Source organism: Chiloscyllium plagiosum, unplaced genomic scaffold (assembly GCF_037043375.1).
Source record: "Chiloscyllium plagiosum isolate Xiang-an unplaced genomic scaffold, Cpla_swu_hap1 HiC_scaffold_13, whole genome shotgun sequence".
NCBI classification, from domain to species: Eukaryota; Metazoa; Chordata; class Chondrichthyes; order Orectolobiformes; family Hemiscylliidae; genus Chiloscyllium; species Chiloscyllium plagiosum.
Window position 1 is genome coordinate 79,064,612 of NW_028270151.1, and position 26,629 is coordinate 79,091,240.

The window sequence follows — 26,629 nt, forward strand, 5'->3', positions numbered from 1 at the left end:
TAGTGATGGTCTCAGCACTGACCCCTGTGGAATACTTCTTGATTTAACTCCCACTTTCAATTTCATATCTTGAAGCCGTCTATTAATTGGAATGTCACAAGTTTTCCTGCCATTCACATTATACTGACTGACCCATAATTCCTTGCGAAGTTTCTGTCCACTTCTTAAATGTAGGAATGACATTAGGTGTCAGCCACCTCTCTGGTGTTACAGCCTTTTCTATCTAATTATCAGCTATGTGTAATAATGCCGCTGCCACCTCTTGCTTAGGTTCTTCCATAATCTGTGAATTCAATCCACCTGGACCAGGGGCTTTAAGAATATCAGAAATAGGAGCCCGGAGTAAGTCATGTACCCCCTCAAGCCTACCCTGCCATTAAACACAATCCTGGCTAATCTTCTCCAGGTCTCAACTCCTCTGTTATACCAACTCAATTCCCCAATATTTCAAAATCTACCTACCCTGTCGTTAAGTAGTTTCAATGGTGTAGTTTCCATAACTCTGAGTTATTTCACATATTCACTTCCCTCTGATAGAGGACATTCCTTTGCATTTCAGTTTTAAATGTATGTCCCACTATTCTGTAACTATGTCCCCAGTTCAAGATTCTACTACATGTGTAAATACCTTCTTCATGTTGAACCTGTCAAGTATACACTGAACCTTGTATACTTCAATACAATTACCTTCATTCTTGTAAACTCTAATGAATAAAGTTCTAATCATTAGCTTTTCTCACTAAACCAACTTTTTCATCCCAGGTTCAGTCTACTAAATCTCTTTTCATCTTCCTGTAATGATAATATATCCTTTCCTATCTATGGGACCAAAACTGTGCGTAGTACTCCAGGTGCAGCCTCACCAACACCCTGTACAGTTGTAACAGTGCATGTCTATTTTTGAACTTCAACCCCCTCATAATAAAGGCCAAAATTCCATTTGCCTTCTTAATTACTTGCTGCACCAGCATGCTAATATTTTGTGTTTCATGCTCAAGAATATCCAAATCCTTCAGCACAGCATGGTTGTGGACTCACTCTTCACTTAAATAATAGTTTGAATTTTGATTCTTCCTCACACTTTTCTATACCAAACTCCATCAGCCAAGTCTTTGCCCATTGTATCTACATCCCCTGCAGTTTCCTTATGTGTGCATCACACATGCTTTCCCATTTATTTTATCCCATCAACAAGTTTAGATATATTACCCTTTGTCACCACCTCCAAATCATTAATATAAGTAGTAAGTAATTGAGGCCCTTCAACTGATCCTTGTGGCACTTCCACCAATTATGTCTTGCTAACCTGAAAAACACACACTAATCCAAACTCTCTGGGTTCAGTGAGTGAACCAATCCTTAATTCACACAAATGCATTACCCCTAATACCATGAGCTCCTGCTTTGTGCAATAACATTTTATGTGGCACCTTATTAAATGCCTTCTGGAATGCCAAATGTGCTACATCTACTGATTGTCCTTAATCACTCTACTTGTTACATCCTCAAGGAGCTCCAGCAAATTTGTCAAAGATGATTTCCTTTTCATTTTGACTCTGTTTGACTGAGTTAAGCTTTTCTATATGTCCTGTTATTTCTTCCTTAATAATGGACCCTAGCATTTTCCCAGTTACAGATATTAGGCTAACTGGCCTATAATTTCCTGCTCTCCCTTCTTGAGAAGAGTCACCACATCAGTGGTTTTCTGTCCACTGGAACCCATTGAGAATCCAACACATTCAAAAATTTCTTAAACAATACCTTCACCATCTCTGCAACCAATTTCTTTTAAACCCTTGGATGGAGGCTATCAGGTCTTAGTGACTTGCCTGCCTTCAGTTCCATTAATTTGTCAAATTCCTCACAACAGGAACTGTTACAAGATCTTCCCCCTGGCTAATACCTTGCTTACCTGTTATCATTGGAATGTTGAGTGTCCTCCATTGTGAAAACTGATGCAAAATATTGATTTAAGTTATCTGCCATTTCCCTGCTCCCTACTTTTAATTCCCCAGTTGCATTCTCCAAAGATTCCACACACATTTTAGCTATTCTCTTTTTATGTGCTCTTGCTATTTGTTCTTGCATTTATTGCCAATTTACTTTCATTGTCAATTTTGTCCCCCTTTGCTAGCTTTTTAGTCATCCATGACTAGTTCCTAAAACAAATCCCAATCTTCTGGTTCGCAATTGTGTGCTGCTGTCTATGTAGTAGTTTTAGATTGGATACTCACCTTGATTGTCTTTCTTAACCATGGGTGGTTCATCCTTCTCATTAACTCCTTCTTTTTGACGAGTAAACTTTTCTGAGCGTTATGAAATGTTTGCTTAAATGCCTGCCACCGTATCTCCATTGACCTTCCCCTCTCTCTATTTTCCCAACCTGCTCAGACAATCCCTTCTTCATTCCTCAGTAATTGCCTTTCCATAAGTTGAAGACAATGACTTGAGACCCAAGTGGCTCCCCTCAAACTCAACTGGATCTTCTATCTTGTTGCGATCACTATCCAGTAGAGGATCCTAAACTATGAGATGTCTTATTAATCCTATCTCCTTCCACAATACTAAATCTAAAATACCTTATTTCCAGATAGGTTCTGCAATGTACTGCTCCAAGAGACAATCTCTGGTGCACCCTACAAATTTGTTTTCCATGATACCACTGCCCATCTGATTTTTGCAGCCAATATGCAAATTAAAATCACTCATGATAATTGTAGTGCTCTTTATAAGGTGACACAATGGCTCAGTGGTTAGCACTGTTGCCTTACGGCAACACGGACCTTGGCTGAACGTTAGCTTCGGCCAATTATCTGTCTGGAGTTTGGACATTCTCTCCAAGTCTGCATGGGTTTCCTCCAGGTGCTCCGGTTTCCTCCCACAATCCAAAGATGTGCAGGTTGGGTGGATTGGCAATGCTAAATTGCTCAAAATGTTCAGGGATATGCAGGCTAGGTGGATTAGCCATGGGAAATGTGGGGTAGGTCTGAGTGGGATGCTTTTCAGGGGTCGGTATGAACTCAATGGACCAAATGGCCTGCTTCCACACTGTAGAGATTCCATGATTTTACATGCCTCCATACTTCCCAGTTTGTACAATGTTATGGTCATCTGTAACCATGTGAAAGTGAGCACTGCAGATGCTGGAGACCAGAGACAAAGAGTGTGGTGCTGGAAAAGCACAGCCGGTCAGGCAGCATCCAAGGAGCAGGAGAGTCGATGTTTCCAGCATAAGCTCTTCATCAGAAATGAGAGGCTGGCCCAAGGTGGCTGAGAGAAAAACAGGAGGGAGGCGGGACTGGGGGGAAGGTAGCTGGGAATGCGAAAAGTAGATGGGGGTGGAGGTGGGTGAAGGTGATACGTCGGAAAGGAGGGTGGAGTGGATCAGTGGAAAGGAAGAGGGACAGGTAGGACAGTTCAATAAGGCAGTGCCGAGTTGGAGGGTTGGTTCTGGGATAAAGTGAGGGGAGGGGAAATGAGGAAACTGGTGAAATCTACATTGATCTTGTGTGGTTGGAGGGTCCCAAGGCGGAAGATGAGGCGTTCTTCTTACAGCCGTCAGGTGGCTAGAGATTGGCATTTGAGGAGGCCCAGAACTTGTATGTCCTTGGCAGAGTGGGAAGGGGAGTTAACTTTAACTCTTAAAAATTGCAGTGCCCTTCATAAGGTGACACGATGGTTAGCACTGCTGCCTTACAACAACAGGGGCCCTGGCTCACACGATAACTCCCTCTCCCACTCTGCCAAGAACATGCGAGTTCTGGGCCTCCTCTACCGCCAAACTCTAGCCAACCCATGCCTGGAGGAAGAATGCCCTCCAACCACAAAGGATCAATGTGGATTTCACCATTTTCTTCATTTCCCCTCCCCCACTTTATCCCAGATCTAATCCTCCAACTCGGCACTACCCTCTTGAACTGTGCTACCTGTCCATCTTCCTTCCCACCTACCGGTCCACCCTCCTTTCCGACCTATCACCATCACCCCCCCACCTTCATTTACCTATCACATTCCCAGCTACCTTCCCCCAGACCAACCCCCATCCCATTTATCTCTCAGCCCCCTTGGGCCAAACCCTCATTTCCACTGAAGAGCTTGTGTTCAAACCATTGACTCTCCTACTGCCTGAACGGCTTGCTTTTCTAGCGCCACATTCTCAATCTGTAACCAAGTCTCCGCAGTAGCTATCAAATCATGATAATTTATTTCTATTGACGCCATAAACTCATCTATCTTGTTATAGTCAAATAAAGAGCTTTAAGCTTTGGCTTTTCACCAATAATTACTCCGGTTCTAATTTCTGCTGCACTCTTCTGCATATATTCCTATCCCTTTGTGTTTGATTATTATTCACCTCTTCACCACACTGCTCTATTGTTTCTGTTTTATTTGTCAAACTTCCCTTCAATTTAATGTAAGCCTCTATCCTAGGGCGGCACGGTGGCACAGTGGTGCTCACAGTGCCTGAGACCCCGTTTCAATTCCCGCCTCAGGCGACTGACTGTGTGGAGTTTGCACATTCTCCCCGTGTCTGTGTGGGTTTCCTCCGGGTGCTCTGGTTTCCTTCCACAGTCCAAAGATGTGCAGGTTAGTTGAATTAGCCATGCTAAATTGCCCGTAATGTTAGGTAGGGGGTAAATGTAGAGGCATGGGTGGGTTGCGCTTCGGTGGGTCGGTGTGGACTTGTTGGGCTGAAGGGCCTGTTTCCACACTGTAATATAATCTAATCTAACCCCCAATTGTTCCACTATGCATTTATTCATCTAAGGAGATGCACTTGTGATTTATTTGTTCTTTCCTTTTGCTGCACTCTGATGAATGTTGATTTAAATGTTTCTCATTGTTGTTCTAGATCATTGTTTGCCAACATTGTTGCTCATTTTACTTTTCAAAGTTGCATTCTCAGCCTATCAAAATATTTTATCCTTTATTCTTTGGATTTTGCCACAGTAATATTTTTCTTGATCATTATCTTAAAGGCATATTATGTTATAGTTCTTACTGCCTAGATGTTTCTCTACCTTTTCTTTTTTGTCTGCTGTAGTTCTTTCCCCATTACTTGATTTAATACTGAATATACATTTGTTGTTTTTTGGTCACCTGTTGGGTTAGGAAAGAGTCCAATACATATAATAGGAATGCATTAACTTATCCCCTTTAAATGCCCAGTTAATACCAGGGCAGTTGAAACCCATGACAGGACTACCTGAATGGACAAGGGCAGAAGATACATCGGAACACAAGTACCCGCAAGGATCCTTCCAAACCACTTACCATCCTGACTCGCAACAATATAGGTGTTTCTTCACTGTCACTGGGTCAAAATGTTGTAACTCACTTCCTAACAGCAATGTGGGTTCACCCACAGAACATGGACTGCAACAGTTCAAGGAAGCAGCTCAACATCAACTTCTCAGCAGAGAACAGATGCTGGCTCAGCCAGCGAGGGTCACATTTCACCAATGCATATGTAAAAAAAACACACTTGATTATTATTCTTTTTACTAAATTCTCCAGCCTGTCTGCATAATTCTTCCACAACCTTCCTTCCACTATTATGTGCTTTGTAATCTTCAGCTAATAGCTTGATTGTTTTGTCCCTATCTTTTATATTTTTCTATATGGATACTATTTTTGACTTACTGCATTACTATTTTCAATTGCCATGAGTTTTCCTGGATAAATACAGAGACTTTAGCTTTATGTTTGCTATCTCTATCTTTTCTAAATATATCACACTCTGCACTGTTTAATTCCCAGCTTTGAATTTTCATTGGGCATATCCCAATAATCAGTACTATGTCCAGTTCCTCCCAATGCATGATTACCTCCAGATTTCCTGTTTCATTGTAGTCACGATGTCTGTTGCTATGTAGACATTTTAATTCACTTTTAATAGAATTGCCATCCAATTTACTTCAAACCATCTTTTCAAGCTGTTCATTCTAAATTCTAATTATTCCCTTGTCTTTAATGTAGATTATATTAGATTAGATTAGATTAGGTTAGATTAGATGAGATTAGATTAGATTAGATTCCCTACAGTGTGGAAGCAGTCCAACAAGTCCACACCGACCCTCCGAAGAGTAACCCACCCAGACCCATTTCCGTCTGACTAATGCACCTAACACTACGGCAATTTCTCATGGCCAATTCACCTGACCTGCACATCTTTGGACTGTGGGAGGAAACCGGAGCACCTGGAGGAAACCCAGGCAGACATGGAGAGAATGTGCAAATTCCGTCTTCCTTCATTACTTGCTTTCTATGCTATCCTGCTGCTCTGTTCTGATTGTGTTTTAGCTGCTTACATTTCTTAGTACTTATGCTTTCTTGGTCTGAATTTAAAATATTGTTGCAATTTAAAGAGGAAAAGATTCTTAAAACTCATTACAAACCATCTACCTAATGCTTCCTTTTGGACCACAGCTCTCAGGTCTCCCACTCTAGCTCACACTCCTTGTTCTGTAAAAAAAGCTAAAACAACAGCTCTTTCCTCACTGTGCTGGATTCCCTCTCTCGCAAAATTCTGCGTTAGGTAAGTACTTAGATAAAGCTGTATTCCATTGAACTGCATTTGGCCGACTTACTCCATAAAGTCCAAGAAATGGCAGAAATTTAGGACCTAGCAAAAGAGAACAATGAGATTGAGGAGAAAGGGAAAAGATAATGTGGATGCAAGCGAATGAAGAATGTAAAGAAGGGCTATAAGAGCTTCAATTGGCGTGTGAAAGAAAAAAAAAGATTAACAAGGGTAGGATATGAACCCATTACAAATGGGAACTGAGCACTTTATAGTGGAGAACAGGGAAATGATAAAGAAACTAAACAGTTACTTTGTGTCTATCTTCAAGGAGAAAGATACAAGATACAGAACATCCCCCTGAAATACGAGAAGACTAATGTAACTGAAGTACTAAAATAAGGATTATTAGTAAGAAGAGACTGTACTTTAGGAATGAGCTGAATTAAACATTGATAAATCTCCAAAAGCAGTAGTTGCTGGTTACCTTTCATAATTCTATAGATTCTTGAATCGTTCCTGCTGACTGGAAGGTACTGAATGTTACTTCACTATTTATGAATAGAGAAAGAGAGAGAGTGAAGAATTACAGACTTGTAATTCTTGGCATTAGTTGGGAAAATGTTAGAATCCATTATTTTAAGGCTGTGATAACTGAAAATTTAGAAAGAATGGGAAAGTTGGGCAGAGTCAAAATGGATTTATGAAAAGGAAATCATGTCTGAGAAACACATTGAAGATTTTTCAGGATGTCACTCATAGCATAAACAAACAAAAACCAGTGCTACATGTAGAACCATGGAAAGTCTGCATCTTCTGTCTCCTTTGTGAAGTCAGAGGTAAGGTATTCATTAAAAACCCTGCCCACATCTTCTGCATACACACACAGGTTTACCACATGCTGCTCTGATAGGCTTTCCCCTTTCCTTATTCATCCTCTTGCTCTCAATGTACTGACATCCCATAACATTACGAGCCAATACAATTTTGTATCCTCCCTTTACTTTCCTATTTTCCTTTCTCATATCACCCTTGTACTTTCTAAACCCTTCTAAGCTTCCAAAAAAATTCCATTTCTTTAAGGTTGTCACAAACTCTATTTTCTTACTCCAGTTTATCCAGTATGCTTTAGATTTGACAGTACCATCCTATTACAATATGAGCACATATCTACACTGTGCCCATAGAATCTCACATTTGAATGCTTCCCAGTGATTTGTCACTGACCTTCCTTCCAGTAGCTTTAATCAGTCTACTTTTGCCAGGTCATCTCTCAGCATTATAAACTGTATTTTCCCCCAATGTACGACTTTTACTCCTGTTTTACTTTTGTCCCTTTTCACTCTGATTCTAAGTCTAAACGTATTATGATCACTAGCTCCAAAAATAATCACCCATCACAACTTCATCCACCTGCCCAGCTTTGAATCCTAAGACTAATATTAGAATCGCTCTTGAGCATGTTATGTGCTGGTTAAAAAAAATTCTCTTGAAAGCAGTTCAAGAATGTTTTGCCCTCTGGGTCTTACACACTGCATTTCAGTTAATACTGGTTCGTTGAAATTCTCAACTATTAATGTTCTATTGTCTTTGCACTCAGAAATGAATCTAAATATTTGCTCCATTAATAATCTGCCACTATTTGTGGATCTATACAACATGCCTAGCAACATGGCTGCCCCTATTCTTTGTTTCTGAGCACAACCCATCAGCCCTCATTTGATGTTTCATTTAGTATCACCTCGCCTCACAACCATAAGTGATTCTTTAACCAAAAATGCTATTTGCTTTAATCTCTTTCTCTATCCTCTTTGAAAATTGTATATCTAGGAATGTTGAGCTGCCATTCTTTGTTCCACTTTAAGCCAAATTTCCATTATAGCAACAATCTCAGGTAATTATGTCAAGATTAGAGTGGCGTTAGAAAAGCATAGCAGGTCAGGCAACATCCGAGGAGCTGGAAAATCGACGTTTCGGGCAATAGTCCTGCATCATTCCTGTCAATGTGACTCTAGGTCAGGTTTATTGATTCTAATCTTGTCTTTAACCTCTAGCATCTGCAGCACCCACTTGTGCCTCAGGAAATTATGTGTCTACCTGAGCCCTCAGCTTATCAGCTTTATTTGCTGTATTCCTTTCATTTAATGCTGCCAAATTCCTGTGCTGTTCACTTTTTAACCTCTGCTTCTTCAATTTTTTAGAACTACTCACTAAATTTCTGCCTCCCGTTCCCTGCTCGGGATGTTCTCTAGGTTCCCATCGCCCTACCAATTTAACCCTCCCCAACAGCACTAGCAAATTTCCCTGCAGTGAAATTTATCCCGATCCTGTTCAGGAGTACAGGTCCCATCTTTCTCAGAACTGCTCACAATGCCTGAGAAATCAGATGCCCCAGCCATATGTTCCGTTGCCCAATTCTCCTGTTCCTATGCACACTAGCACCGATGACTGGGAGCAATCCTGCTTTAGAGGTCCTGCCTTCCAATCACCTACTTACCTCGCTGAAATCTGCTTTCAGGATCTTATCCTCATTTCTACCCCTGTTATTGACACCAAAATAGGTCACAACCTCTGACTGATCACCTCCCCCACGTAAGTGTCCTGCAGCCATTTGGGGAAGCAATATACTGTCCTGGAGTCACATTGAGAGCCACGAAAACCCCCACTCTGATGTTCTACTTATTCCTCTTCCATTTTTTGCATATGTGCTTATAGAACATTGATAGAAGAATACAGCACAGGAACAGGCCCATGATGTTGTGCCAAATATGACACCAAATTAAACTAATCCATTCTGCCTGGCCTTGGTCCATACCCCTCCATTCCTTGCATATTCATGTGCTTATCTAAAAGACTCTTAAACACCCCTATCATATCTGCCTCCACCATCACCACTGGCAGTGCATTCCACACTCCTACTACTCTCTGTGTAAAAAACTTGTCCCTCACATCGCCTTTGAACTTTGTCTCTCTCATCTTGAATGCATGTTGTCTAGTATTAGATATTTCAACTCTGGGAAAAGGATTCTGACCATCAACCCTTTCTATGCATCTCATAATTTCATGGGCTTCTTTCAAGTCTCCTCTCAGCTTCCGCTACTCCAGAAAAAAGAACAACTTGAGTTTTTCTAGCCTCTCCTTATAGCTCATACCCTCTAATCCAGGCAGCATCCTGGAAAACCTATTCTGCACCCTGGCCAAAGCTGCCACATTCTTTGTGTAATGTGGAGACCAGAATTGATATAATATTCTAAGCATGGCCTGACCAAAATCTTGTAAAGCTGTAACATGACACGCTTGACTGGAAGAAAATGCTCTGTCCATGATTTCATGGGTACCTTGATCAATGGGATCAATGGGCTGAGGAGTGGCAGGTGGAGTTCAATTTGGATAAATGTAAGGTATTACATTTTGGTAAAACAAAAAGGGCAGAACTTAAACAGTTAATGGCAGGGTCCTGCATCGTGTTTTTGATCAGAGACACCTAGGGTTCAGGTACATAGTTCTTTGAAATTTGTATCACAGATAGACAGGGTGGTGAAGAAGGTATTTAGTAAGCCCAGACCTTTGAGTATGGGAGTACGTAGAATCTCTACAGTGAGAACAGCCATTTGACCCAACAAGTCCACACTGACTCTTCACAGAGCATCCCATCCAGACTCACCACGTATGTCTAACCCTGCAATTTTCATGGCTAATCCACCTAACCTCCACATCTCTGCACACTATGGGCAATTTAGCACAGCCAATCCACCTAACTTGCTCATCTTTGGACTGTTTGAGGAAACTGGATCACGCGGAGGAAACCCATGCAGACATGGGGAGAATGTGCAAACTCCACACGGACAGTCACCTGAGGCTGGTATTGAACCCGGCTCCCAGGCGCTGTGATGTAGCTTTGCTAACCACTGAACCACTGTGCCCTCTCTAGTTGGGGCATCATGTTGAGGTTCTCCAGGATGTTAATGAGGCCACTTTTGGAGTTCTGATCACCCTGTTATAGGAAGGATATTATTAAATTGGAGAGGGTTCAGAATAGATTTATCAGGATGTTGCCGGGACTGGAGAGTTTGAGTTATGAGGATAGGCTGGATAGGCTGAGACTTTTTTAATGAAGTGTAAGAGGTTGAGCGGTGACCTTATAGATGTTAATGAAATCATGATGGATATAGATAAGGTGAATAGCAAAAATCCTTACCCAAGGGTTGGGGAGTTCAAAACTAGGGGACATAATTTAAGGTGAAAGATGAAAGATTTAAAAGGGATGTGAGGGGCAACTTTTTCACACAGAGGGTGGTTTGTGTGTGGAATGAACTGCCAGAAGAAGTAATAGATGCAGATACAGTTACAACAGTTAACAGACATTTGGACAGGTACACGAATAGGAAAGGTTTAGAGGGATATGGCAACTCAGGCAAGTGGGACAAGTTTAGTTTGGGAAACTTGGTTGGCATGGACGATTGGACTGAAGCTCTTTGGTGTTTCCATGCTGTATGACTTTATGACTCTATATACCACAGAATGCATTTCCACTTCTCCATGCTGACCTACCATCCCATTACTTTAAAAACTACTTTTTACAATTTGAATTGTAGAATACCAGGACTCACCAATCAGCTTCTTCCTTTTGAACTGCAGAAGGATATACATTTTAGATCCACAAGGAGGTTAGTAAATAAAATTGGGACCTGTGGGATTAAGGAGAATATAACTAATATTGATTAACAGACAGACCATTGAAATAAATAGATCATTCTCAAGATGGCAGGCGGTTCCATTGGGTACCACAAGGATCAGTATTTTGGCAACAGATTTACATAAATGGTTTGCATGTGGGGACCATTTGTAATATTTTCAAATTTAGTGATGACACCAAACCAGATGGAAACAAAAGTTACGAGGAGGATGCAGGAGGACTTGAACAGGCTATGTAATGTGAATAAATGTGAACTTATTTACTTTGATGGAAAAGCAGAATATTTCTTTAGTGGTGAGAGATTTGGAAGTGTGAATGTCCAAAGAGATGAGGGTGTCCTTGTTCATAAATCACTAAAAGCAGGGGCAGCAAGCAGTTAGGAGGGCAAATGGTATGCTGGCATTCATTACAAGGGGAGTTGATTATGGGAGTAAAGATAGCTCACTGCAATTTTATACAGCCTCAGTGAGACCTCATCTGGAGTACTGTGTACAGTTTTGGTATCGTTATCTAAGGAGAGATATACTTGCCACACAGGAAGTGCATTAGAGATTCACCAGATTAATCCCTGGAATAGTGGTGTTGTTTACGAGGAGATAGAGGAAACGGGATCTATATTCCCTCATTTCAGTGAATGAAGGGTGATCTGATTGAAGCTTTTAAAATGCTTACAAGGTATGACAGACTGAATGTAGATCGGATGTTTCCCCTGGTTTGTGACTCTAGGACCAGGAAACTTAAAGCCAGGATAAGGAGTGAGGCATTTGGGAACTGGAATAAGCAGGGATTCTCACACTCGTAGGATAATGAATCTTTGGAATTCTCTAGGGCTGTGGAATCTCAATGACAGGCTCAAGACAAAAACCTACTTTGCAGTCGTCAGCTCAGAATCAGCAGCTCAGGCTCTGACACAGTATGGCCAGGGCTGCACTCACACAGTTATCCAACATTCTTGAGTGAACTTCGAACTCCAAGCCCAATAGAGATGGAGAACCAACTGATTTCAAACAAGATGGTGACCCATAAGATCAATGCACCAAGACTAGTTGGATGTTTACAATACATCACCCAATGAATATCTGATCAGAGGCTCAGTTGAGAAAAACACCTTAATGATTGATAGCCAGAAAGTGGGAAAAAACAAATTATTCAAAATTAAAATAGGATCTGCATTTCTTTGTTGCCTTTCATGAACTCCTCATAACATCCCAGAATTCCTTATCCAATGACATTCTTTTGAAGTGTAAGTGACCTCTATAATTGGGAATGTAGCAGCCAAACCAGACATAGCAAATACCCACAGACAGCAATATGATAATGATAAAACATTTTATTTTGGTGCTATTGATTCATGGATGAATATTGGCCAAGAAACTTCAGATAACTGACTTGCTGTACTTTGAAATAACGGCATCTTTTTCATTCACCTGAGAAGACTATAACATGTAGACCATTTGGCCCATTGAGTATGCTCTGCCATTTAAATGTGGCTGATCTCAACCTCATTTTCCTGCCTTCTCCCCATAACCCTTGATCCCCTTACCAATCAAGAACCTATCTCTGTCTCAAATACCATCAACGACTTAGTCTCCAGAACCTTCTGTGGTACTGAGTTCCACAGATTAACCACAGCTGAAGAAATTCCTCCTCATCTCAATTCTAAAGGATTGTCCCTTCACTCTGAGGGACTGTGCCTCAGGTCATTGTCTCTTCTACTAGTGGAAGCTCCTCTCTAATGCCAGCACGTTCTTTCTTAGATACGGGGGCGTAAAGCTACTCACAATACAGGGTAACCTCAATTATCCGAAAGACACGGGAGGGGAGTATTTTGTTCAGGTAATCAAATGTTCGGATAATCGAATGTTCGGATAATACAGTTTAACCAAGCACTGGGGACCTTGAGATCTTGTTTGAATAATCCGAAATTCGGATAATCGATGTTCGGATAATTGAGGTTGCTCTGCATTCCAAATGTAGCCTGACCACAGCCTTATAGAGCCTCAGCAGTACATCTCTGCTCTTGTATTCTAGCCCTCTGGAAATAAATGCAAACATTGCATTTGCCTTCCTAACTGCCAGCTAAACCCACATGTTAACTTTAAGAAAATCCTGCACTAGGACTGCCAAGTCCCTTTCTGCTTTAGTTTCCCTGTTTAAAAAATATTTGATGCCTCAATTCATCCTGCCAAAGTGAATAACCTCACATTTTCCCACATTATATTCTACTCGCCACTACTTTGCCCACTCTTCCAGCCTGTCCAAGTCCTTCTGCAGCCTCCCTGCTTCCTCAACACACCTGTACTCCAATGCCCTCAGTTTCTTCATTCAGATTGTTAACAATATGTGAATAATTGTGGTCCCAACACTGACCCCAGTAGAACTTCATTAGTCACTGTCTGCCCATCCTGAAAAAGATCCCTTTATACCCACTCTCTGCCTTCTGCCAGTCAGCCACTCCTCTGACATCATATCCTTGTCCCGAACATCATAGACTATTATCTTCTTTAGCAGCCTCCTGTCCAGCAACTTGACAAAGACCTTCTGGAAATCCAAACAGATCATGTCCACTGGTTCTCCTTTGTCTAATTTAGTTGTTACCTCCTCAAAGAATTCTAACAGATTTGTCAGGCATGACCTTTCCTTGATGAAGCCATGCTGAGTCAATCCTATTTTACCCTGCACTTCCAAGTACTCCAAAATCTCATCCTTAAGAATGGACTCTAAAACCTTACCAACAACCGAGGGCAGGTTAACCAGCCTATAGTTTCCTGTCTTCTGCTTCCCTACCTTCTTAAACAGGGGTGTTACATTAACTATTTTCCTGGGATCCTCCCTTACTCCAGCAATTTCTGAAAGATCACCAATGCCTTCACAATCTCTTCAGCTATCTCCTTCAGAACTCTAGAGGATAATCCATCTGATTTATGTGATTTATCTAACTTCAGATCTTTCAGCCTTCTCTGGATTTCTCTACCTGCCTCATTTATAGTGATACCCTTCTGACGCTGATCACTGACTGAAGTCGAAGTAGTTAATTTAAGGGGTGTGACTGCCTCTTGAAGCACAGCATCCAGATGACTCTCCCCCTCCCTGATGTGTCACAGTCGACAAAGCTCAGACTCCAACTCAGCAACTCTGTGGCAGAGTTCCTTAAGCAACAAACACTTTACCACACATGTGGTCACTATGAGCCACAGTGAGGTCCATAGCTCCCCCATCTTGCAGGTACAACATATTGACTTTTAAATATTTTCAGTCTTTTAGTTTGTGACTTGTAAATACTTTTAATTGGAAAATAAACTATAATAGGTAGTCAAATTGGAGAATTAGAGAAAATAGACAAGTCTCAGTTTTATGTTCAACTTAAAAGACAACATCTCCAACAGTGCAGACCTCCCTCAGCACTGCATTGAAACATCAAGTCTGTATTTAACATTGACTTAGAGGTGCCTGGAGTGGACAAAGTTAAAAATTACACAACACCAGGTTTATTTGGAAGCATTAGCTTTCAGAGCACTGCTCCTTCATCAGGTGGTTGTGGAACAGAGTCAAATGACACAGACTTTATAGCAGCAGGATTGCAGTGTCATGGAGTGCAGTGGGAGTTGAAACCACAGTGTTCTAATTCAGAGGTGACAACTCTACTAACTGAGCCGCAGGTTACAAATAATCGCTATTGTTTAAAAATGTGTATTCTTACAAACTAATACCATATGTTCATTGCCCTGGGATATATAATGTACAGTCTTTTTGTAAATGACAGCAATCATATACACCCAGGTTATGCTTTATTCTTTGCTGAGGCTGCTTGTTGCCAGTATATCTGTAATGATGTGTGACAGAAAGAGTAGAATGTATTTAAGTGAGATTTCAATCAGCGCAGTATTTTGGTCTGTGATTTGATCAGACTGTGATGCCTTTCTGCATTCCATCACTATTAGATAGGACTGTCTTTAGATAGCACAAGATAACTTGCCTTGTAACTGAGCAGCATTGTACAAAACATGAAGACATGATGGGAATGCAACCTTTTCAATGTTGAACTTTCCTCATTTGAGTTTAGGAGTGCTTTGTAGTTCCAACTCTGCCTAAATACCAATTTCACTGACATTGCCCCTCCTGCAGTATGAGGTAGGTAAGGGTCACCTCGAGTGTACCTGCTGACTTCATCTGTGGGAAGTTCACCCAACTCCAGCTCCTCGAGAACCGTGTTAGGGAACTGGAGCTGGAGCTGGATCATTCAGGAGGCGGAGGGGGTTTTTGAGAGGAGTTACAGGGAGGTAGTTACTCCACAGCCACGTGAAGTAGATGGATTACTGTCAGGAGTAGGAAAGGAAACCAGCAGGCAGTGCAGGGATCTCCTGTGGTAGGGGTTCCCTTCAACAACAAGTATACCATTTTGGATACAATTGGGGGGTGGGGAGGGGGTGCGATTTACCAGGGGTAAGCAATGGGGCATAGGTCTCTGGAGCAGAGTCTGTCCCTGTTGCTCAGATGTGAAGGGAGGAAGAGGAGCAGAGCTTTAGTCATTGGGGACTCCATAGTTAGGGGGAACAGATAGGAGGTTTTGTGGGAATGAGAGAGACTCACGATTGGCGTGTTCCCTCCCAGGTGCCAGGGTTCTTGATGTCTCTGATCATGTTTTTAGGATCCTTGAGGGGGAGGGGGAGCAGCCCGAAGTCGTGGTCCACAGAGGCACCAATTACATGGGTAGGAAGAAAGGTGGGGATCTAAGGCAGAAATTCAGGGAGCTGGGGGTGGAAGCTGAGAGCTAGAACAAACAGAGTTGTTACCTCTGGTTTGTTGCCCGTGCCACATGCTTGTGAAGTGAGGAATAGGGAGACAGCGGAGTGAACATGTGCCGACAGAGATGGAGGGTTTTGGATTCTTGGATAAGTGGAGCTCTTTCTGGGGAAGTTGGGACCTCTACAAACAGGATGGTCTTCACCTGAACCAGAAGGTATCAATATCCTGGGGGGGGGGGGAGATTTGCTAACACTCTTTGGTGGGGTGGGGGTGCGTTTAAACTAATGCAGCAGGGGGAATGGGAACCTGAATTGTAGTTCCAATGTACAGGAGGTTGAGGGTAATGAGGTCAGGGATAGGTTTGCAAGGTCGTGACAGGACACCAGCAATTAGGATGTTGGTTTGAAATGTGTGTACTTCATTGCCAGTAGCATCCAGAATAAGGTGGGTGAACTTGCAGCATGGGTTGGTACCTGGGATTTCAATGTTGTGGCCATTTCAGAGACATGGCGAGAGGAGGGACACGAATGGTTGTTGCAGATTCTGGGATTTAGATGTTTCAGTAAGAACAGAGATGATGGTAAAAGGTGCGCTGGGGTTGAGGGGTGTGGGGGGGAATGGGGTGGGGTGGAGGTGTGGCATTGTTAATCAAGGGTAGTATTATAGCGGCTGAGAGAACTTTTGAGGACTCATCCACTGAGGTAGTTTGGGCTGAGGTTAGAAACAGGAAAGGAGAGGTCACCCTGTTGGGAGTTTTCCATAGGCCTCTGAATTGTTCCAGGGATGTAGAGGAAAGGATAGCAAGGATGATTCTCGATAGGAGCGAGAGTAACAGGGTAGTTGTTATGGGGGACTCTAACTTCCCCAATATTGACTGGGAATATTATAGTTCAACAAGATTAGATGGGTCAGTTTTTATTCAATGTGTGCAGAAGGGTTTTCTGACACAGTATGTAGACAGGCCAACAAAGAGAGATGCCATATTGGATTTGGTTTTGGGAATGAACCCGGCCAGGTGTTAGATTTGGAGGTAGGTGAGCACTTTGGCTGTAGTGACCATATGTTTACAATAGCAATGGGCAGGGATGGGTATATAACACAGGGAAAGAGGTATAGCTGGGGGAAAGGTCATTATTATGCAATTAGGCAGGATTTGGGATGCATCAAATGGGGAAGGAAACTGCAGGGGATGGTCACACTTGAAATGTGGAGCTTACTCAAGAAACAGCTACTGTAGGTCCTTGATAATTATATACCTACCAGGCAGGGAGGTAATTGTCAGCTAGGGGGCTTGAGAAATGTAAGTTAGCCAGAAATGATCTAAAGAGAGGGCTAAGAAGAGTCAGGAGGGGATATGAGAAGTTTTTGACGGATAGGATCAAGGAAAAGATAGGATCAAGGAAAGGCCTTGTAGAGATATATCAGAAATAAAAGAATGACTTGAGTAAGATTAGGGTCAATCAAATATAGTAGTGGAAAGTTGTGTGTGGAATCTGAGGACATGGGGAAGCGCTTAATGAATACTTTTTGTCTGTATTCACATTGAAAAAGAGAAATGTTAGTGAGAATATGGAGATATAGGAAACTAGATTAGATGGGATCGAGGTTGACAAAGAGGAGGTTTTAGCAACTTTGGAAGATCTGAAATTAGATAAGACTCCAGGGCCAGATGGGATTTATTCTCGGATTCTCTGGGAAGCCAGGGAGGAAATTGAAGAGCCTTTAGCTTCAATCTCTATGTCATCATTGTCAACAGGAGTAATGCCAGAAGACTGGAGGATAGGAAATGTTGTTTCCTTGGTTAAGAAGGGAAGTCGGGATAACCCTAGGCCAGTGAATCTTACTTCGGTTGTGGGTAAGGTTTTGGGAAAGGTTATAAGAGATAGGATTTATAGTCATCTGGATAGGAATGATCTGATTAGAGATAGTCAACATGGTTTTGTGAAGGGGAGGTCGTGCATCACTAACCTTATTGAGTTCTTTGAGAAGGTGACAAAACAAGTGGATGAAGGTAAGGCGGTTGATGTGGTGTATATGGACTCCACATGGTAGGCTATTGCACAAAATAAGGAGTTTTGGGATTGAAGGTGATTTAGCAGTTTGGATAAGAAATTGGCTAGCTGAAAGAAGACAGAGGGTGGTGGTTGATGGGAAATGCTCATCCTGGAGCTCAGTTACCAGTGGTGTGCCACAAGAATCTGTTTTGGGACCACTGCTGTTTGTCATTTTTATAAATGATCTGTATGTGGGGTAGAAGGATGGGTTAGTAAATTTGCAGATGACACTAAGGTAGGCAGAGTTGTGGATAGTGCTGAAGGATATTGTGGATTACAGAGGGACATATATAAGATGCAGAACTGTGTTGAGAAGTAGCAAACTGAGTTTAATGCAGAAAAGTGTGAGGTAGTTCAGTTTGGAAGAAGTAACAGGAATGCAGAGTACTGGGCTAATGCTAAAATTCTTGGCAGTGTAGATGATCAGAAACATCTCGGTATCCAGGTGCATAAATCCACCCAGTTTGATAGGATTGTTAAGAAGGCATATGGTGTGTCAGTGTTTCTTGGTCGGGGGATTGAGTTTCAGAGCCATGAGGTCATGCTTCAGCTTTACAAGTCACTGGTAAGGCTGTACCTGGAGTATTGCGTGCAGTTCTGGTCACCGCATTATAGGAAGGATGTGGAAGCTTTGGAAGGGGTTCAGAGGAAATTTACTAGGATGTTACCGGTATGGAAGGAAGATCTTATGAGGAAAGGCTGAAGGAACTAAAGCTGTTTCGTTGGAGAGAAGTTTGAGTGGTAACTTAATTGAGGCGTATAAGATAATCAGAGGGTTAGATAGGGTGGACAGTGAGAGCCTTTTTCCTCAGATGGTGAAGGCTAACACGAGGAGACATAGCTTTAAATTGAGGGGTGATAGATTTAGGACAGATATCAGGGGAGTTTCTTCACTCAGAAATTAGTAAGGGGCGGGAAACGGCCTGCCTGCAACAGTAATAGACTCACCAACATTAAGGGCATTTAAATGGGCATTGGATAGACATATGGATAATAATGGAATGGTGTAGGTTAGACGGGCATCAGGTTATTTTCACAGGTCGGCGCAACATCGAGGGCTGAAGGGCCTGTACTGCGCTATAACGTTCTATGTTCTATGTTTTTGAGGACGGTCTGTCTACAAAGGTTATAGTAGGAGATCAGGAAAACCTCTGCCAACTTCATAGGCCATAAATTGTTGAAGTAACAATTTTGTATCTCACTCAGACAGGAAATGGTTGTGTATCCATTATATACCCAATCTGCTTTTATTTTTCAATGAAATCTATGGAATACTGCATTTAATTCTGGTCTCCCGGCTACAGGAAAGATGTTAAACTTGCAGGGGTTGAGAAAAGATTTACAAGGATTTTGCCAAGGTTTGAGCATTGGGGGGGAGGCTGAATAGGCTGGGGCTGTTTTCCCTGGAGCATCAGAGGCTGAGGGGTGACCTTACAGAGGTTTATAAAATCAAGAGGGGCATGAATAGGGTAAATAGACAAGGTAGGGTTTATCCTAGGTAGGGGAGTCCAAAACTAAGGGGCACAGGTTTAAGATGAAAGGGAAAAGACTTAAAAAGGACCTAAGGGGCAACTTTTTCTTGCAGACAGTGGTGAATGTATGAAATGCACTGCTAGAAGAAGTGGTGGAGATGGGTACAATTACAACATTTAAAAGGCATCTACATGGGTTCATGAATAGGAAGTGTTTGGAATGCTATGGGCCAACTGCTGGCAAATGGAAGTAGATTAATTTAGGATATCTGGTCGGCATGGACAAGTTGGACCAAAGAGTCTACTTCCATGCTGTGCATCCCAATAACTCTATGAAGAATAAAGTCTGTTGGATGTAAAACAGGCATGATTCCAACATGACTGTGCCCCATTCCGCCAAGTTAGGTTAAATTTGTGGCCACAATACTTAACACCCATTGAATCTGTCTTCACTTTAATATACAAATATTTTGGGAACTGTACTTGCACAGTAATGGATACAGTCTGTTCCATTACCATGTGAACCCACGTTATAAGAAAATTGCGTTATAGCAGCACCATTTAAACCAATGGGACCGAAATAGTGTCATAACCAAGACAGATAAGGAAAGTTTGCATGCTACAACTAATAGCCTAAATCCTCCAATTGCATTATAGCCAATTCGCATTGAGGAAATGCACGTTATAGCAGAATGGACTGTACTGAAACACGGAGTCGAAAAGTGTGGCGTTGGCAAAGCACAGCTCGTCAGGCAGCATCCGAGGAGCAGGAGCAGGAGAATCAACATTTCGGGCATAAGCCCTTTATCAGGAATGTGCAAAATGTCAACAGCTTTTGACTCTGATCTCCAGTCCCTGCAGTCCTCAATTTCTCCTGTACTGAAACACAGTTCATCATCCCATAACAGAGAGTGAATTGCTCCCATTTAGTACCATCAGTGGAGTTCACCCTGCAACATGCCTGAGTTGCAGCATATGAGACAATAGTGTATTTCTGTTTACAAGGAGTGGAATCTTATAAGGGCTGGAGTGATATGGGTTATGTCAGGATTTTTGGCAGAATCACACAACAAGTCACAGTGGCTCAGTGGTTAGCACTGCTGCCTCACAGCACCGGGTTTGATCCCAGCCTTTGGTGACTGTCTGTGTGGAGTTTGCACAGTCTCCCCATGCCTAAGTGGGTTTCCTCTGGGTGCTCTAGTTTCCTCCCACAATCCAAAGATGTGCAAGTTAGATGAACTGGCCTATAGTGTCCTATAGTGTTCAATGATATGTAGGCTAGGACCATTAGTCGGGGGTAAATATAGAGTAGTGGGGGTAGGGGAATGGGTCTGGGTAGGTTACTCTTCGGAGGGTAGGTGTGGACTTGTTGGGCCTAATGGCCTGTTTCCACACAGTGGGGATTCTTCTTCTAAGTCCTGCGATGCCGGTCTCACCTTCTGGAGCAATTGGGCATTTGCCGAACAGTTGTTCATCAAAGGAGACCATTGCTTGATTCCATAACTCACCTCATGTACATTGAGCTTGCTATCTTACTAAGCGTGATGAGGAAGCTAGATGACAAGAATTCTTGACATGGCGGTCAGACCGGGCACCTGGTGATCTCAGATCGCCGCTGGCTCTTTGTAGCTTGCCATCTCAGGGCACGATCAACAGGCACAACCACGCACATCCCTCATCTTTGGATACTGCCATCTGACCAGTCTACTAACCCCTTACAATCTTCAAGACACCTCTCTGATCCAGTTGCAGGACACTTAGGATCACAACAACTGGCACTGAAAGGCTGCAGCAAGGAAACAGTGCAGAGACAGCCACAGATTGCACCAGGGCTGCCTGCTTGCTTTCTTAGCGCTTGTTCACTTAGCGCCTACTTGCTTACTCACAGCTTCCGCGCTTTGGCTTGCAATGCTATAGTGGTTAGTATGTTGGCAGTTCAGCCAGAGCTAAAGGCTTCCAGCACTGCCGTGCTGACAAGCTTTTTGGTACAGACACGGGCTGCTTCACAGGAACCCCCCCCCCCCCCCCCCCCCCGGGATCTCTCCGGGTTGAGATGTTCTCTTCACGAGAGGGACATCAAAATGTCAATCTAACGCTGCAGCATGTGTCAGCTGATGTACACAACGTACGTTTAGAATCATAAAACTGTAGAATCCTTACAGTGCGGAAGCAGGCCATTCGGCCCATTGAGTCGACACCCACCATCCAAAGGGAATCCCATCCAGACCGTCCTCCCTACCCCATCCCTGTAACCCTGCATTTCCCATGGCTAACCCACCCTGCCTGCACATCTTTAGACAGTGGGAGGAAACCGGAGCACCCAGAGCAGATGCAGGAGAATGAGCAACCTCTACACCGACAGTAATGGGAGGGTGGAATTGACCACCGTGCCACCCTGTTTACTCAACAAAATGACCATATTGCAAACTGGATGGGAGCTCATCCTCACTCCAATTGCGGAGGAGCCACTGTCTTTCAGGAGGTACAATCAGTCATGGGCACAGTCTGCACAAAGTCCTGGGCTTAGTCACAGTCAGTTATCAGCTGAACAAAGAGACCTTGGAGTGCAGGTTCATAGTTCCTTGAAAGTAGAGTCACAGGTAGATAGGATAGTGAAGAAAGCATTTGGTATGCTTTCCTTTATTGGTCAGAGCATTAAGTTTGGAGTTGGGGTGACCTTATAGAGGTTTATAAAATCATGAGGGCATGGATAGGGTAAATAGACAAGGTCTTTTCCCTGGTGTCAGGAGTCCAGAACTAGAAGGCATAGGTTTAGGGTGAGATGGGAAAGATATAAAAGGGACTTAAGTGGCAACTTTTTCACACAGAGAGTGGAGCATGTATTTAATGAAATGAGAGGAAGTGGTGGAGGTTGGTACAATGACAGCATTTAAAAGGCATCTGGATGGGCATATGAATAGGAAGGGGTTAGAGGGATATGGGCCAAGTGCTGGCAAATGGGACGAGATTGGGTTGGGATATCAGGTAGCATGGATGAATTGGAGCGAAGGGTCTGTTTCCATGCTGGACATCTCTATGACAAGCCCAGGAGCAGAAGCGGGTCACTGTGAAGGCCAAGCAGCACCAGGTTCAGGGGAAGGTCACTACAGCAGAGCCCCTCAGGGCCCAGAGGAAGACCACAGGGTTTCACCCCTTCTGCTATATTTCCAGGGTATGAGTGAGACGCAGTGCCAACAATGGCTTCACATGTACCAGGGCACAGAGCTGGAGTGGGCCCTAAGGGCTTCAGGAGTAGGAGGCTACCCTCTCCCAGTGACTGCCGCTTTGAACATCAACTGGCCCCTTTCCGAGAGCAGTGGGAGAACTGTGTTGCATCTCTCAGTTGTGCATAGACAAATGCATCAGGATGGTGACAAATGCCATCTGTGAAAGTTCTGATCACTATTATCACTTCCTGGAAGTGTGTGCCTGCTACCCTGGCATCTGCCATGACTCTTACACCCTAGAACAATTTTATGTCCCCACTGAGCCTGAGGGTCCTGACAAGGCTGGTTACTGGGGGACAAGGGCCATGGCTATGACCATGGCTCATGACATCTTTGCTCAAGCCTCCTGACTAATTAGATTACTTACCGTGTTGAAACAGGCCCTTCGGCCCAACAAGTCCACACCGACCCACCGAAGCGCACCCACCCAGACCCATTCCCCTGCATTTACCCCTGCACCTAACACTACGGGCAATTTAGCGTGGCCAATTCACCTAACCTGCACATTTTTGGATTGTGGGAGGAAACCGGAGCACCCGGAAGAAACCCACGCAGACACGGGGAGAATGTGCAAACTCCACACAGTCAGTCGCCTGAGGCGGGAATTGAACCCGGTTCTCTGGCGCTGTGAGGCAGCAGTGCTAACCACTGTGCCAATGTGGAGCACAGATACAATGCTTTCAGCAGGGCCATGGTGGAGCAGACGATAGGGCTGCTGAAGATTTGGTTCCAGTGCATGGACCATCCGAGAAGAGGGGAGGGGTTAATGTCGGCTTTAATCCTAATAGAGTGTGCTGCATTGCCTTGACGTAGTGTGCTCTGCAGCTGGCAACAATGGGGATATAATGGAGACTGAGGAATGGCTAGGGGGGAGAATGAGAGTCATCTTCTGAGGAGGAAGCCAAGGACAGTGAGAAACACAGCGACTTCAGAATCCACAAGCCAGATAGAACCTGATTGATATCCACTTCCAATAGACGGGAATGAGGAATAGCAGACCATCGTGGAATGTTAAATTATATTGGTAATGATGCTAGTCTTTGATTTGCATTATGGGAGGGAAATGTTCAGAATTGTCCAGTTACTCTCCTTTGTGACAATGACAGGCTGTAGGTGTCGGGGAGGAAAGAGCCACTTAGAGTGGGTGTTTAGACCAGATGTAGTGAAGGGCAGGCAAACTGTATGACCTGATGGTTAAACAATAGCTGGGATAAGAGATGTGGTTGTATGTGCAAGGGAGTGCCAAATGCACCGTGAGTCTTCTGGTTTTGTGGCCGCTGTGCCATTACATTGACAGTGTGGGACAACAGCCAATTGCCAATACTTGTCCGCATGCACAGTGGCCTTTCAAAGTGGTACAGGCAAGGGATGCCAATCTTGCAGCAGATGTCTCCTGAGTGGCGAGGTGTTCTCAGAACAGCATGTGGTAAAATGGGGAATAAGTCAGTCACGAGAGACACCACAGCGGCAGAATAGGTAGTTAATAAGGCAAGTTTGGGAAGATACAGTGAGAAATATTCCTTGGCCTCACAGCAAAATCCCTCCGAAAAACTTGATGTAACTGGCGAAAGTAGACAAAAAAAATCTAAGATCCAGGCTAAGGTAAGTGCATGGAGTTAGGTCACAGATCAGCCATTGAATGGCAGGACAGGCTCGAGGGGCTGAATGGCCCACTCCTGTCCCTGAGTTCCTACGGTGTCCACTATAGATCCTCTGTTGTGTGACAGAATGGCTTCAACGATTTCTGGCTCATTACCTACAGGGATACGTACTCTCCTTCAACCTTACAAATTAATGTTACTCCCCTTGCTCTTTGCTGCAATATTTTCCTTTTCAAGTCTAAAGCCAAATCATATTTTGAAGGCTACTACTGAAACTGCTTCCAGACAGGGCATCTTTTTTTTGGCCTTACATCCCCTCTTACTCTTTTGACAATTGCCTTAACTCTGCGTCATATAAGTACTGACCCTCATTCCAATGCAAAAACCTCCTTTTTTTGCTTACTTTGTCAAAATCATTCAGAACTTTCAGTTCTTCTATGAAATCTCTCTTTAACTTCCTCTGCTGTGAGGGATACAGCCCCAGTTTCACCAGTCTCTCATCCTCATCACTATTTGGGTAAATCTCCTCCACATGTCTCCCATCATATCCTATGTCTCAATCAATAGAGCATAATACCAGGTTTGTCAAACACCATCAAAGTTATATGTCACTATGTTCCTAACTCCCTTTGGAATTGGACCATTTGATTGAGATTGCCTCCCCTTCATTGTCATTCAAATATGCATTACTTCAGATTTCTCCGTTTTTAATTTCAGCTCCATTTCTTTTCCAACTCACTGATGTATTTTAGTTGTTAAAGAGCAAAACAAAATGGCAGAGTGTTCTGTGTTCGTAATGGGGGCTGAACCCATTCTGTGCATGCTTGTTGTATTATGTTCAATTAGCACTGAGCTGTACCTATTACTTGTTAACAGCATCAGCCTGACTGGAAATGCAGTAACAGGGGAAGACGTGTTGCACAAACAGTTACAGTGGGAAGCAGAGGGTGACTGAGTTGGGGTTCACTGGTCCTGACAATTCTGTTCTCTCCACAGGCCATGCAGTATATCTCTGTCTTCGTTGACAACAGATCTGGTTTTGCTGTCACCATCCGAAGTGGCTCGGATTTCACAGGGATCTTCCTGGGCACGTAGAGGCAGCCAGTGGAATGGATCCTTGGACCTGCTCGACTCCCTTCTCTCCTCCTTCTCTCCCACGTTAAGACTCCCTTTGCCAATCCGTCCCCTGCAATATCGCATCGCCCATGAATTTACTCCTGCAGTGGGGAGGGCAGATAGCAAAGAGCACTCGGGGGCAATAAAGACATTAACCAGAATTTTTTTTTGTGTGCGTGTCATGGACCTCTGGGGATATTCTGGAGAAATCTTTCTTTTCGTGTATTTGTTTCAAATGACAATATTTTCCCTGAGTGACTGTCTACTGTTGGGAATATAATATCATTGTATTTCAAAGCTCTTGATGATCAGAAGATGACTTGAAATTTGCTTGCAACCCTGGATGTATCTTTAAAATAAGGAGCTGCATTTTCGCAAACTCGGCCATTCAATGCCCATTTCACAAGCGTGGGGACTGTTTAAAAAGTAGGACATTCTCCCACTCTCCCTGAAAAGCTGCAAATCCCAAAACTTATCCATTCCCTATATTTTAAAACAATTCAATGCATACTGCCTCAGAATTTGCCTCACCTTTTCCAAATGTGTTGTTTTTGTCTCTGGCTCTTAGAGAAGAATGTAGAAGGGGAAAGAATCTGAAGTCTGTATGTTGGCAATGAATCTTAAGCTGGCTTCCTCCCCAGTGAAAGAGAATGGTGTTAGGAGATAGATCCCAGCCCATATTCTACTGCCTGTGTGGCCCAACTCTACAACCATTCCCACACTAAGTGGGCAAGATGGTCAGTGTTAGATCTGGCAAAGTGGTGGGGGAGGGGGGATGTTAGGAGCTTAGAAATAATTCATTATAAATCATAAATTGGTTGAGTTTTGCATCGTATTGCTCAGTGTCTGAGCTTTGGCTTTCAATTGGGTTTGGTTGAAACAAAAAAGAGTAGGTGGGGGGGGGGGCTCCCAAATAGATCATGGAGATGACAGTCTTGGGAGTTGGGAGTGGGATTTGGTGGGTGAAGGGTTGGGATTTCTGATGGGATGTGTGGTCTGAAACCGAACCAAACTGAGGAAAGGGAAGCCCATCGTTTGGCCTGTCAGCTGATAGACAAGAGCTTTGAAGTGGCTGACATGGCGACAAGTTGATTTTTCAATCCTCCCTTGCCTGCCCCCGACGGCAAGGTTGGTACAAACACCAATGGTGCTGTGATCTGACTGACCCGATGCTCACATCCTGGTATAAGCTGC

The 26,629-nt window shown here is 43.3% G+C and overlaps 1 protein-coding gene across 2 annotated transcripts in view; it reads left to right on the forward strand.

Annotated features, from left to right (window-relative positions):
* The window catches only part of LOC122555748 (erythroferrone-like), an 89,106-nt gene extending 63,510 nt beyond the window's left edge, over positions 1-25,596 (forward strand). For both annotated transcript variants that reach the window (XM_043701830.2, XM_043701831.2), the window contains one exon: positions 25,316-25,596. In XM_043701830.2, the coding sequence (XP_043557765.1) occupies positions 25,316-25,414 (99 nt within the window). In that variant the 3' untranslated portion in view covers positions 25,415-25,596. The remainder of the gene's footprint in view (positions 1-25,315) is intronic.
* The last annotated feature ends 1,033 nt before the right edge of the window (positions 25,597-26,629 follow it).